Here is a 14,874-nt window from a genome sequence, read left to right on the forward strand (position 1 = left end):
GGGAAAATGTTCCTCTATATAAAAAAAAGGTATGTGCTATCTTCTAAATAGATGCAAGAGAGAGCTAGAGGATGGGTCAGTGGTAATAGCCCTTGCCTTGCAAGCATCAGTTGAGAATCCCAGAAACCAGGTAAATGTGGATGGATGTGGTGACATGCCTGCAAAGGTAGAGACAGTGCATTCCCCAAGCTAGTAAAACTTGCTAGTAAGACGGACCATATGGGCCAACTTTGAGTATGACTGAGAGACCCTCCATCAGTGAATAAGGTACAAAAGATTTCATGATGATTCTAGACATCAACCTAAGGTCTCCACAAACATGCATACACATGTAAATACACACACCTGGCAACACACACACAAAATGCATATATATATATATATATATATATATATATATATATATATATATATACATACTCCACACGCATAGATGGAAATGGGAAATAAAATAACAGAAGATAAAATACAAACATCAATAATATATATGAATATCTGCTGTAGTCATTAAGAAATTGTTTTGAAAATGAGATTTTATTTGTAAGATCAAGTAAACTCAAGGGTAATAGCAAACAAAAATTATACTAAATATTCATAAAGAAATTTGTAGAACATATGTAAAAATATGTATCCTATGACAATATTTTTTAAATGATATATATGATTAAACATGTATGTGTATGTCAACATTATAAGTTTATCTCTGTATAATATAATACACATATCATATATAGATACATATAATGTATCATATAAAATTATATAACATATATTTATATATTACATATACCTATATAATACATTTGAATATTTGATATATGATTTATATTGTAATTTATAATATATAATATGGATCTATATTATATAGGTTACATATACATATATAAACCTAAAATATTTATTTAAAAATATTTATCCATGTGTGAGTAGGTGCAGACCATGCGGAGACCAGAAGAGACTGTTGGGTGCTCTCCTCGGTCGCTCTCCATTTATTCCTTTGAGGCAGGGTCTCTCCCTGAATCTGGTCTTGCATTTTCTCTGCTAGACCAGAAATCACCAAGACCCAGTGATCCTCATGTCCCTGCCCACCTTACATCTGTCGTTGGTGCATAGGGTGTCTGGTTTGTTTTATGGATGCTAGAATCTGAACTCTGCTCTCATGATTATACAGCAAGAGCTCTTAACCAGACAACCATCTCTCCAGCCCATAATATTTGGGAAAGGTTTGAGAGTGGCAGTTGCAGAACCCTTAGCCTTGGTAAAATATTGAAAAGAGCCTGAAAGTCCACTGATGTGAGAATGGACACCTAATTTCTCATCTACAGCATGGAAGTATCTGCAACAGTAAAAAAAAAAAAAAAGGTATTCCTATCTGTGGTTCATATTTATATCTGTCTCAGACAGTTTTACATGCAAAGTACCCATCAAGGCAAAATAGTAGATAGCATAATAATGTTTACTACCATTATTACCAGAATATTCTAGGCAGGTCACAGCTGGGTCAGGGCTCATCTCCTGTCTGCCTAAGAGCCTCCTTCTCAGAGCTTAGAACCACCACAGGACACAAAGTCCCAGAGGTGAGCTTGGGCAAACTCCCAAGTAAATCTGAGAGGAACAACCCAGAGGTGGAGCTGTGGCTCAGAGCCAACCTCAAGAATTTCAGCAGACATGGTCCATCCCCAGAGTCATCCTTGCCATAGATTTAAAAGCGGTTTCATCTTTGAGTAAGGAATTCCCATCTTGGATGTGTACCCAAACAGCACCCTGCTCCTTGAAAGACCTGCCTCACACTACCCCATCCCAACACCAAAGAGGATTCAGCTTCACCTACTGTATGGGGAGAGAGGTCAAGAGGCAGGTAGCTTGCCCAGCTATCAACTCCTAACAGCTGTTATAATGTGCCTGGAGGGCTGAGACACCTTCAGTTGATGGGGTGGGTCAGCAAAGGCTTAGCCTAGCACAACCAACAATGTAAAGTTTACCTGCCTTATGGAGGACAAGGATGTCGGTTATTCTGAGCCGAATAGCACCATCACTCAGGAGCACAGATTCAAGAAGGACACGTTCCCTCTCTTATATGATCTTGATAGTCACAGAACGAAGGTGAGTCAAAAGTAGCTTTTATCGGATAGGTGTGCCGGTTGGGCTGTGAACCTTTTCCATGGGGTTCAGATGACAGGGAGTCTGTTGGGCTTAGCATGAAACTGAAGAGGTTTTGTGGGGCTGTTTATTGAGGCAGGATCTCCTGAGGTGCAACCTGGCCTTTATGACTCACTATGTAGTTGAGGCTGGCTTCAACTCTTAATCCTCTCGCTTCTACCTCTTGACTATTAGGATAGCCTGGCTTATAATTCTATCTAGTGAGGAAAATGTTGGATGCTGAGGTTGATACTGAGTATAAAAGGGGGCTGGAAATAGTCTATCATAACATTGGCTCTTTATCTGCAAGATTCCATCTGTCTGTCAAAGTAAAATGGTCCTCAGGCTCTTGAATACCTGTGTCTTCTTCAGAGAACTTGAATTGCTGAAGCTGGGAGAACTTCAGCAATCTCCTTCATCTTTCTCTGTCTCTGTTTTCTGCCTGAGAGATGGGAGATAAAGAGATGGCTGCCTCCCAGGGTGGGAAGGTAAAGGGAAGTGTAGGAAAATTCAGATGGTTCTTGTTTGGCTGATGGTGCGCAAAGTCTGCGGAGTGAGAGGCCTGGGCTCAGGGTGCTGTTCTCGCACTTCCTCTTTGAGCCTCAGTTTCTCCCCTGTGAGATGGGAAGAGAGACGGTGCCTTCCTTGCAATTCTAAGACCCAGGCCTGCAAAGATGGCACAGCTGATAAAGTGCTTGCAATGTTAACCTGAGGCCCTGAGTTCAGATCCTCAGAGCCCATTGAAAAAGCTGGGGTCAAGGGACAGCATGTACCTCTAATCCCAGCACTGAGGAGGCAGAGACAAGGATGAGCAGCCAAATCAGTGAGTGAGCTCCAGTTTCAGTGAGATTTTTGTCTCAAAAGAGGAGGTAGAAAGAACTCAAACCACTGACCGCTGACCTTTGCCAACCTCTACACACAGGCTCATATACATGCTCACAACACACACACACACACACACACACACACACACACACACACACACAATGGTCAGACTTCATGAATTGGCAACTCATAACATCTCATTCTACCCCAGACTTGATGCTCATGAGACCCTCACTAGCCAAGGAGAGAACTGAGGCTCAAGCCTAGCAGCCTACCCACTTACAGCTATTGCTCTCCCAGCGCTGTAAAGTGTGAGAGGTGTATCCATTTGGATGGAGATAATAAAGGCTCACAGTAGCTCCTGTGTGCACAACTAACCTTATGGCATCAAGGTGACTGCCTGACAGGGTGTAGGCTCTATGCATTGCAGATAAAGGAGCTAGGGCGTAAATGCACTTGGCGGAGTGCTTAGCATCCCTGAAGCCCTGAGCTCTATACCCAATACTGCTTACTCCCAGGCACAGTGGTGCACATCTGCAAGCCCAGTACTTGGGCTCAAGGAAGGAAGATGGAGAACTTTAAGTACGCTGGTATGTTCAAGGCCAGCCTAGGCAACATAGGACTCTGTCTCCAAGGAAATATCAAAGGGCCAGCATGGTGGCTCAGCTGGTGAAGAAGGTATTTGCTGCCAAAGCCAGAATTTGGTCCCAGGAACCTGCATGGTGTAGGGAGAAAACTGACTCTCTGTGGCCATAACTGGTGCAACCTGTCAACTGTGTGCTCACCTTACACACACTAACGAAATATTAGAATCCATTGAGTTGCAGGTAAAGAAACAAGAGAACAAAGAAGTTAGGTGACTGGGAAATGGTGGGTGGGACTGGGAACTCTGAGCATGCAGCTGTTATGCCAAGATTACCTAGAACGCGAGACCCCCCAAAAAGACCACCAGGACTTGATACCGATGCAATATACACAGGATGCTGTTTTCTGGGCTCAGAGCTTTGGATCACAGTCTTTCCTGATGGAGCAGGATAAGAGAGTGATACTGGAGTTTCAAGGGCAATGGGTTTATAAGGAAAAACTGTATTTAGGGGTGGGGGTCACAGGGAAGCAAGGACAAAACCATAAGCGGGGGGTGGGTGAGTGGGGGGTTGGAGGGGTCCTGAGTCTCAGGAATGCAGTCCTTCAGGCAGGCTGGGTGGGGACCCGATCTCCAGGGAAACTTGTTTGTGAGTCTCAGGGATGCAGACCTTCCAGCAGGTTGGGTCCAGGAGGCTGAATCCCCAGGCATCACTGGGTGTTAGTTGTCTCTTCTGGAGGGTGCTGGTAGGTTTAGCTTATGGCAGTGCTTGGTCTTTCCCAGAGTGCAGGAAGTAGTGGAATCACCTGGAGGACAACTTTCTCACTGACCATGGCATGAATTGTAGAATATAAATTACACATAGAGTATGGCATTAATTTTTGCCCCTACACCGCCTCTGGATTAGTCTCAAATGTCATTTCTATAAATTCCAAGATCCTGTCATTGAAAGAAAGAGGATCCAACAATCTAAAGAGCAAAAATAAAATAAAACAACAAAAAAAAATTAACTAAGCCAAACCAAACCAAAAAAAAATCTCAAAACAACCCCATCCAAAAAACAAAACAAAACAAACAAACAAACAAACAAAAAAACCCAAAAAACTTAATGAACACACAACTTTCTCTAGCTGAAAGGAAAAGGCCAGGAATCTACAAGACAAGAAACCATGCCCTCGAGATGTCCTGGGGCTGCAAAGAGTAGTGGAGGTGGGGAGAATCCCATTGCTACCTCTTCTTCTGCAAATGGAAAAGGGCAAAGGGTGTGTGTGTGTGATAATAACAGCCCAGTGAGGGGTCACCCATCTGCATTTTGGGCGCCAGGGGACAATTCGCATTGAAATCTCACAGCTCTTCCAAAAGGCAGTGGGATTGTTTGGTGACAGCTGTATGTCTTCCAATATGTTTTTGTTGTTGTTTTGGGTTTTTTTTTTTTGCATTTTATTTCTGTAAGTGTGTTTGTGGAAAGTACATATATACCACGTACACATGTAGACGTGGGTTTGTGGGATTCTCCTTGCCCCATCCACCATGGCTTTACCAGGAATCAAATTCAGGTTGCCAGGCTTGGCAGCGAACACCTTTGCCAGTCAGGTTTTTTTTTTTCCCCTGGAACATCAATGTGCATTTCGGTCTCTCTGAGCAGTAATATATGAAGATAGTGTCTGATGATCACACTAAGTGCAGTTCCTCTATGCATGGAAACCATCCCATGAAGATGCCTGTATCCTGAAATGTCATCATCCTGAGAAGGGGGCTGGCTGGTAGGAGACCATCTGCAGGGTAACCTCCTGAGGGAAGAGAAAATGGTGTTTGCTTAGTACTTTTACTAAGCACTTTTACAACACATTCTGAGTCCTGGGTTAGACAGGAAAACTAGATGGTCCTAGCCCAGCCACTGGCATGATTCTGGTGAGTCATGAAAAGAGGAAGTGTGGGTGGGGGCAGGTGGAGTCTGTATTGCCCAGCCATACCTAGGGAGCAAATTGAGAAATGGTGAGGGGCAGGGGGTGGGGGTGGGGGCATTGGGATGAAGTTGTGGTGTTTGGCAGTCACCCTGCCTGGTGACTAGAATGGATGGGGGCCATGGTGGGGACTGCAGGTAGCTTACTGGGGTCCCTGTACCACAGCATGTGGGTGAGCAATAAAGAGAAGTACACACCTAGAGGCAGCTGTGTGTTTCTTCCAGCAGGAGATGCTGGGGGAGTACAGAGGTGAATAAGAAATAATTTCTGGTTCTGGGGGGGGGGGAAGGAGTGGACCATTAGACCTCACACTGAGCATTCTATCTAAGAGGCCACAGTATGGCCGAGTACTGCATGTGATGTGCATGTGATGTGGATGGTGGCGTGCTTGCCTGGCATGCAGGAATCCCAGGGTTGGGATCTCTCACTGAACCTGCTACTGGTAATTTAGCTAGATGGACTGGTCAACAAGCCTCCGATTTGTACATCCCCAGCACAGGGGTTGCAGATGCATGTCACTGGACAAGCATTTTCATGTGTGTGCTAGGAATCAAACTTGGGTGCTCACACGTATGTATGTAGCAAACACTTTACAACCGAGCGCCCTCCCCAACCAGACAGGCAACGGTTTTTACAATGTAATTAATTAACGATACACGAAAGTCAAGAGGTTTTGCATACAGATCTGGAACTGGCAAGCCTCACTCGGGCAAAACCCTTACTTTCATAATTTCCACCGTTTCCGAACGCGTTCCCCACAGCCAGGTTCTCTTGCTTGTGTCTCGGTAGGTATCTGAGTTTGGAATCTCAGAGGAAGACAAGCAACGCATGTGGGCTTTAATGAAGAAACAAGGGCATTCACTCCAGAGGCAAGTCACCCTCTTAAAAAAACATTTTTAATGTATTATTTGAAACTTCATACATGTGTAAAATATATCTTGGCCATACCCACCCCTCATTTCCGACCTCCAGCTCCATCTCAGAAGCCCCTCATGTCTCCACCACGACTTCAAGTCCTTCTTTCATAATTGTTCATTAATCTTAACCCACTGAGCCTCATTAGTGCTGCCCATATGTAAGGTGTTGTGGTACTGCAAACCTCTGGTGGCCATCATGCGTAGAAAAGGACTCACCACTACCAACTACCATTAGTCCTGAGATGGGACCTCAGAAGTGCCTCACCATCCATGTCGACATTCTACCTGACTTGATCCCGTGTCGCACAATCCAGCTGCTGTAGGTCCATGTGTACAACAGCCATATCAGAGCCAGAGGGGACCATTTTCAGAGTAACCCTCCCGTCCTCTGAGCTCTTACTGACTCTCTGTTCCCTCCTTCCTTGATGTTGAAGAGCTGGTCCATCCGGGGTAGGGCTGGCACAGCCATATGTCAACCCTTTCAATGGTAATATATCTCTTCATTAATTATTATCCACCATAGTAAGAAGCATCTTTGACCGAAGCTATACACAAAACTATCTCATTTCTTTTTCTTCCTTTCCTTGTAGGTCCTTGCTATGGTCTCCTGTTCTCTTCAAAGACTCCTGTTGTCCCAACTGTCCAGAGATACAGGATGGCTAATCTCTCTGCAGTGACTGTGTTCATTCTCCAGGGCTTCTCCACTGTCCCTGAATTACAGTTGCTGGCCATGGCCACCTTCCTTCTCATATACCTGGCTGCGGTTCTGGGGAACGTCTCCATCATGGTAGCGGTGACTCTTGACCCCCGTCTGCACACACCCATGTACTTCTTCGTCAAACACCTCTCCCTGGTGGATCTCTGTTCTACATCCACCACCCTGCCCCGGGCTCTGGTGGCTGCCATGACAGACACCAAAGAGATTTCCCTCCTGGCCTGTGCATCTCAACTCTTTGCTTTTGTCTGCTTTGGCTCTCTAGAATGTTTCCTCATCACCTCCATGGCCTTTGACCGATGTCTTGCCATCTATAGGCCCCTGACATATGGGGTCACCATGAGTTCTCAGACCTGTGTCTCCCTGGTAGTGATGGCCTGGGTCAGCGGACTCCTCTTTTCCACCTTCCACACAGTCAACGTCTTCTCCTTGCCCTTCTGTGGCCCCAACATGATTGACCACTTCTTCTGTGACATTCCTCCACTCATGCATCTAGCCTGTGGTGACACTCAAGGCCACGAGGCGACAGGCTTTATTGTCAGTGGCTGTGTCATCATGACCTGCTTCGCCCTCACCTGCCTGTCTTATGTCCTTATTGTATACACGGTGGTTCACATCCGTTCTGCAGATGGCCGCTGGAAGGCCTTCTCCACATGTTCCTCCCATCTGGCCACAGTGCTCCTGTTTTATGGCACCGGAAGTTCCGCCTACATGCGGCCCACAGCCCGCTACTCCCCACTGCAAGGTCGCGTGACCGCTGTATTCTATTCCATCCTCACGCCAACTCTGAACCCACTTATCTACAGCCTGAGGAACAAGGACATGAAAGCTGCTCTGAGGAAGCTTTTTCCACAGGTGCCATCTTAGAACCTGGCATTTGGACGTGGGAAGGTTCCAGAAACCAATCTGCATAGGATTTCTACTGTGGCCAGGCTGGAGACCATCAGAAACACTTTGAAACACTTGTTGGCCATTTATTGGCTCTTTAGTGGGCAAGGGGAGCTGGCTACTTATTAGCCCACGTGTTGACTGGCTTGCCACCACCTTGTGCATGTTCTAGTGTTGTCATTTCCCCCAGCTTGGACCATGTGATCTGGTCCATGAATGGAAAAAACCTGAGACCAAGAAGAAACTAAGAGGTATCACCGAGGACCTTCCCAAAGGTTAAACAAACTGTAGACTTGAGGCAGCTGCCCGCTCCTTGGCAGGGACCCCCAGTAACACAGCTTTCCTGAGTCACTGCCCAAGTTGTTATCATCCCTTACTCAACCCCACAACCATGCTGCTGTGACTCACTCCAATAAACTCGCTGGTTACCAAGCCAGACATGGATAGAGTCACTGCTTTGGTCTGTTATCCCCCTGCCATTTCTCTGCTTCTTCCTATTAAAAAAATGATGCAATTGATATTCATCTATATTAAAGAAGAATAATCATCTCTCAGGTTTTGTAAGATGGCTGGAATCATGCAGTGGGGATTCGGCGAAGCAGTCAAGTGTCTGGATTCCCTGGCAATGCCAAAATAACCATATTCCTGAGACGCTGGGGTTTTAAATGTGAGAGATGTAAGGAAGAGATTACTCTATAAGACCCATGCACTGGGGCTGGAGAGATGGCTCTGCAGTGAACAGTGGTTAGTGCTCATCCAGAGGACTAGAGTTTGAGTTTTACAATCATGCAGCTCACAACTGCCATAACTCTAATTCTATGGGATCCGATGCCATATTCTGGCCTCTGTAGGTACTGCACTCAAGCACAGAAACCCATACAAACATACACACACACACACACACACACACACACACACACACTTCACACAAAATGCATAAATAAATATGTAAAAATAAATCCATTTTAAGAACTACACATCTATACAAAGAGAGGGATAACTGTATTAGATGAAAAATACACAACTGCTAACTGATACAAAAGCAGGACTACATGAAAGGTTAATATCATCTTACTAGCACTAATATTCAATGCAGAGATGTTGGTACTCAGCCAGGCAAGATGGCTTAGCAGCTGAATATGTTGGCTGCCACGTCTGACAAGTCAAGTTCAGTTCCCAGAACCTATGAGGTGTATGGCTAGAACTGAGTCCAGAACATTTTCCTCTCACCTTCACACACACACACACACACACACACACACACACACACACACACACACTCACACACACTTACACTGTACACATATACATACACACTTACACTAGACGCACTTATACACATGCCCTTATTCACACCCATAGTGTAATAAATTTTTCTTAATGTTCATTTTTATTATCTCATTTATAAACTCACTGCAACAAACCAGAAGGCTTTTCAATTAGATTTTAATATGGAATAACAATCATATTCATCATATCTTTTTAAGGGCAGGAAAAATCACATGTACACTTATAGTACAATGATTGGAGTCTCAAGTTTACAAAAGTTACAAAGAATGCTGTTGTTAGACAAATTGAACAGACAGACAAACAAACGTCCCAATGGCCCTGAGATGGATCCTGCACTGTACAATATGACCTTATCTGTCATTTACTAATTCCTGATTCGGGGAAGAGCTCCTTAAGGAAAAGAATCCTTTCCACACAGGTCAAGTCAGGAGTAGTTGCTGGGCAATTAAATAAAAACCTCCACAATAAAGCACTCCAATGTCTACAGCGGGTTAGATTTTGTAAGCTTGAGAAAGAAAACAAAATGACTGTGTCATATAATAAATTGAAGCATTGCTGGGGAAAAGATATTCAAAGAAAGTCTAAAACAAGCTGAGGTTAAAAAACAAAAAACAAAAAAACAAAAAAACCACGGGCCCAAAATAAGTGTGGCAATTACTGTTTATCCTATAAAGAAAGCCGTTGAGGTAAAAGAAAGATACTAAAGATAAATGTTTGAGGAGCTTTGTAGAAGCAGGATGGTTGTGGCGCAGGCCTTTGATACCAGGCGCTTGGAACAATGAAGCAGGTGGATCTATGTGAGTTCAAGGACATCTCTTTGTACAAAGAGAGTTCCAGGACAACTAGGGCTGTTACACAGGGAAACCCTGTCTCTAAAAACAGAGAGAGAGAGAGAGAGAGAGAGAGAGAGAGAGAGAGAGAGAGAAGTGTTGTAGAAAAAAATACAATGTTCAGTGAGCATCCAAGAACATGTTTAGCTATTTTTAAAAATCAAATTATTACAATTGGACACCTCATTAAGTTATACAATGCTAGCTGATAAGTCTGAACACATTTCTATATGTGTCACTAGCCCCATGCAGAAAAAAAACAAACCCATATTTTTAAAACTAGCCTGGATGTATCAAGAGCCTCATGACAATTGCACCCGAACATCCCAACAATTCCACTTTGTCAAAATTTCTCTTAAGAAAGCAATCCTAAATTGTGGGGATCTAAATACCAAAATGCTCATTACGGTGTCACTTATAATTATAAAAAACGCAAAATCAAATCTCCAAACAACCAGAGAGTAGCTCCGCATGTGAGTGCACCTGCCATGCACATTATCAAAGAGGCAATGGTGACGGTCACAGATATGATGAGGGCACAAGTTCTACAATGTGTGAAACTCAGTGGAAAACAATATATGCTATTGCGTATGTGATGACTCAGGAAATTCCATTTTATACCTGGCATCTACCTGAGTAGACATTGGCCTTTGACTTATATTCCTGAACACCGTGACCTCTTGACCCTCTCCTCAAAACTATGTAACTCATGCAAAATGATTCGCCACTTGCTGTGGACTCTGTAAAGATGCCTATGGCCTTAGTGAAAGTGAGGCAGCTCTTCACATAGCTTAGGGAGTGGGGCCGTTCCCTGTGTAAATCTAAAATCTGCAGTGAGTAATGTGGTATTTGTCTTTCAAATAAACCTTTCCCGCATCTGCTTCAGGTGGAAATGTTTCTGATTTGGTTTAGAGATGGCTGCCTGCTAGCAGAATTAATACATTTGGGTAACCGCAATCTGTATTGATTCGGCAATCTTTTCTAGAGGAGGAGCACATCAAACTCCATAACATTGTTGGAGGCCCCAGTGGGATTCTGGGGGACCCCAGACTCAAGGCTGGGTGTCCAGGATAAGTCTGAAGTGGAGGCAAATCAGAGGTGGTCTTGGGGGTCTGGGGATGCCTAAATAGTCACTTGTTGAGGATGGGCCCTAGAAAAGAGTATGTATCACAGCTCAGAGGACTGGGGACAATAAGCCCTAGACATGGGCAAACATTTTTTTGGACCTGGAGGCCTGGGGGAGCCCCAGTCAGTGACCAGGGCAAATTTGCAAATTGGAACAAAAGTAATAATCGCTGGCTGACACGTGCTTAGGACAAGGCCAATGGTAAATGTGTGTCGGTAGATGTGTGTCTAGGCAAGTGTACTGTCTGTCTATGTGTCTGTGTCACATTTCTGTGTTTTCAGGCCTCTTGAGACTTCTGTATCTGTGGCAGCCAGGAGTGACTTAGCAGACGCCCTGTATAGTCACAGCTGCGGGAGTCTGGAAGATGTTCCAGATCTCACCGGGGGGGGGGGGGGGACACTTCAGTCCCCATGAGGAGGTGGTCTCTGACCTTATGAGTCCCAAAATGTAATACCCAGATCGCCCAGATCGTGAGACTCCCCAAAAATATCACCAGGTCTTGATACAAATGCGACACACATAGGGCCCTAGGGTCCTGTATTACAGGCTGAATCCTTCCTACGGGTCACAATCCTTCCTGATGCAACAGGATAGGAGAGTGGCAACTGGGCTTTTAAGGGTAATGGGTTTATAAAGGGTTAAAAACACACACACACACACACACACACACACACACACACACACACACACACACACACAAGCATCCAGCTTCCATTCTTAGTCACCAAATGTCTAGACCATACTAGAAACAAGACCAAACCAGGAAACCAAGCAAAGAACACTTACCCCCTCCTCCTCCTCCTCCTCCTCCTCCTCCTCCTCCTCCTCCTCCTGCTCCTCCTCCTCTTCCTCCTCCTCCTCCTCCTCCTCATGCAGGAGCTGGCTGGTGTTTGGGTGGCGTTCCTTTATCAAACTGAGGACTGGTCAAGGGAATGGGGCTTCCCAGCCAATGCACCAAATATTGGGGTTCAGGAATAGCCACACAAACCACTCGGACACTGATCTCCATCAGATATAGAAGGTTTTGTTATAATGTGTAAAGATGCCATGCGATCTGGTACAAGGAAATTTATTGCGGGGAAGGGGGAAGGGGGAAGAGGGAAGAAGCCATCAACATGGCATTTGTGGGTCAACCAGCTTCTGACATTTGAAAGACAATCCAGGAAATTGAAGGCTTTGAAGGTAGAAACTTGTGGGAAGTCCTGAAGATTGCTCAAAGACTTAATAATAATGTCTGGAAGAGAGGCAGCCTAGGAAATTGGTGAAAGTCCTTGTCAGAACCCAGAAACCCCAAGAAGGTCAAGGCAGTGTTTTCCGCTGCTCCAAAGGCAATCCGGACAAGCCAAATCAATCTTATCCTTGGCCTTTAAGGACCAGTGTGCCTACTGTAAGGAGAGAAATCACTGGAAGAGTAAGTGCCTCCAAAACCCTAAGAAATACTGGGAATCAAAGCTTACCTTGGAACTATCAGCCTGAAACAGTTGGGGCTCCAAGTCTCCTCCCAAGTTCAAGGTAGCCTTCAAAGTGAGGAGGATGCCCAATTGACTTTCTCTTGAATACCAGAGCTCATCACTTGGTCCACCAGAGGCCTCTGGGCATCAAGACAACCCAAACTACCCTAGTTCAAGAAACCACAGGCACCAAGCCCTGTGCTTGGGCCACCAAATGGTATGTAAGCTTGGGTAAAAGACTGTTGCTCCTTCTCTCCTGGTAATTCCCAAGTGTGCTTACCCCTTTTTAGGGAGGGAACTCCTGACTAAAATGGGAGCTCAAATTCATTTCTCCCCCTGGGAGAAATGGGGAGTAGGGTTCACCTCTGATATGGACCCTGGTGCTCACTTGTTGATCACTTCCCTCTGGAGGAGAAGCCTTCCTGCCCTCAGAGGAAGAGGATACAGGCAGTCAGAGGAGACTTGATAGGCTGAGGTCAGATGATAGGGGAGGATGGGTCCCCCTTTCTGAGGACTATGGGAGGAGGAGGGTTGATAGAGGCAGGTTGGAACTGGGAGGTGTCGAGGGATGGGCTAAAATTGGGATGTAAAGTGAACAAAGTAAAAATAAAAAAGGAGATGTATTAAATACAAGAACAAAAAACATACCTAAGCAAGTGCTCTAGTAAATTTTATGAAGTAGTACATTTTAATAAATATCCATTCAAACAAACAGAGAAATTACTCACTGACTAAGAGTGTTCACCGTTCAACCATCATGAACATAGGTTGGATCAAAGTCCCCATGTAATAAGCCTGGTATCCCATACATGCGTGTGACCCCAGTTCCAGCTTAGGTGAGAACCCACAATCTCCAGATTCAGGGAAAGACCCTGCTTAAAAGGAATAAGCAGAGGGTGATAGAGGAAAAAAGTCTCCAGCCTGTGATGCACATAGGTGTACACACCACACATGCATGTGTATATAATTGCCCATACACAAATAAATACTTCTTTAAAAAAAATAGATATGATCACGTATACCCTCAGAATGACATAGCAGGGAAAGCACGGTGGCAGAAAAGAGGACAGCTGGTCACATGGCAGCTGCAGTCAGGAAGTAGAAAGATGAATGCTGGGGCTCGGCTCTCTTTTTCTTTTTACATAACCTGGGATCCCGGCCCATAGAAGAAACCCTCTCATCTCAGTTAACCCACTCTAGGGATTCCCTCACAGGTTCACCCAGAGACTTGCCTCCACGATGATACTAGATCCTGTCCAGTTGAAATTGATGTGAACCATCACACTAAGGAGATGCAAACTAAAACAAAAAGATGGTTCTTTGGCCAGTGGGTGACAATGCACTTAAAAACTATCCAATTAGCCATAAAGACAAAATTGACTCTCACATACATAACTGAAACACACTTGCTTGTATGCGTGCAGACACACACACATACATACGCACACAGATCATTCATATTGAGTTGCATAGTTACCCAGGAGGGGTGTGCACAATCGTTGATTCAGTGATACCAATTTATTGGGGAAAATGTTCCTCTATATAAAAAAAAAGGTATGTGCTATCTTCTAAATAGATGCAAGAGAGGGCTGGAGGATGGCTCAGTGGTTATAGCCCTTGCCTTGCAAGCATCAGTTGAGAATCCCAGAAACCAGGTAAATGTGGATGGATGTGGTGACATGCCTGCAAAGGTAGAGACAGTGCATTCCCCAAGCTAGTAAAACGTGCTAGTAAGACGGACCATATGGGCCAACTTTGAGTATGACTGAGAGACCCTCCATCAGTGAATAAGGTAGAAAAGATTTGATGATGATTCTAGACATCAACCTAAGGTCTCCACAAACATGCATACACATGTAAATACACACACCTGGCAACACACACACAAAATGCATATATATATATATATATACATACTCCACACGCATAGATGGAAATGGGAAATAAAATAACAGAAGATAAAATACAAACATCAATAATATATATGAATATCTGCTCTAGTCAATAAGAAAATGTTTTGAAAATGAGATTTTATTTGTAAGATCAACTAAACTCAAGGGTAATAGCAAACAAAAATTATACTAAATATTCATAAAGAAATTTGTAGAACATATGTAAAAAATGTATCCTATGACAATATTTTTTA

At 44.3% G+C, this 14,874-nt stretch overlaps 2 protein-coding genes across 2 annotated transcripts in view; one reads left to right on the forward strand and one right to left on the reverse strand.

Annotated features, from left to right (window-relative positions):
* Positions 1 to 14,874, reverse strand: part of LOC311590935 (olfactory receptor 6Z7-like) — a gene marked incomplete at its 3' end in the record, with an annotated part of 132,849 nt that overhangs the window by 74,889 nt on the left and 43,086 nt on the right. The gene's annotated exons all lie outside the window — the stretch shown is intronic.
* Positions 7,084 to 8,010, forward strand: LOC311591228 (olfactory receptor 5V1-like; the record flags this gene model as incomplete). The annotated part of the gene is made up of 1 exon (XM_084770642.1): positions 7,084 to 8,010. The coding sequence occupies one exon, from the start codon at positions 7,084 to 7,086 to the stop codon at positions 8,008 to 8,010; it is 927 nt and encodes a 308-aa protein (XP_084626768.1).

The sequence above is a fragment of the Acomys minous genome (genome assembly GCF_964271855.1).
Source record: "Acomys minous genome assembly, chromosome: 20".
Lineage (NCBI taxonomy): Eukaryota > Metazoa > Chordata > Mammalia > Rodentia > Muridae > Acomys > Acomys minous.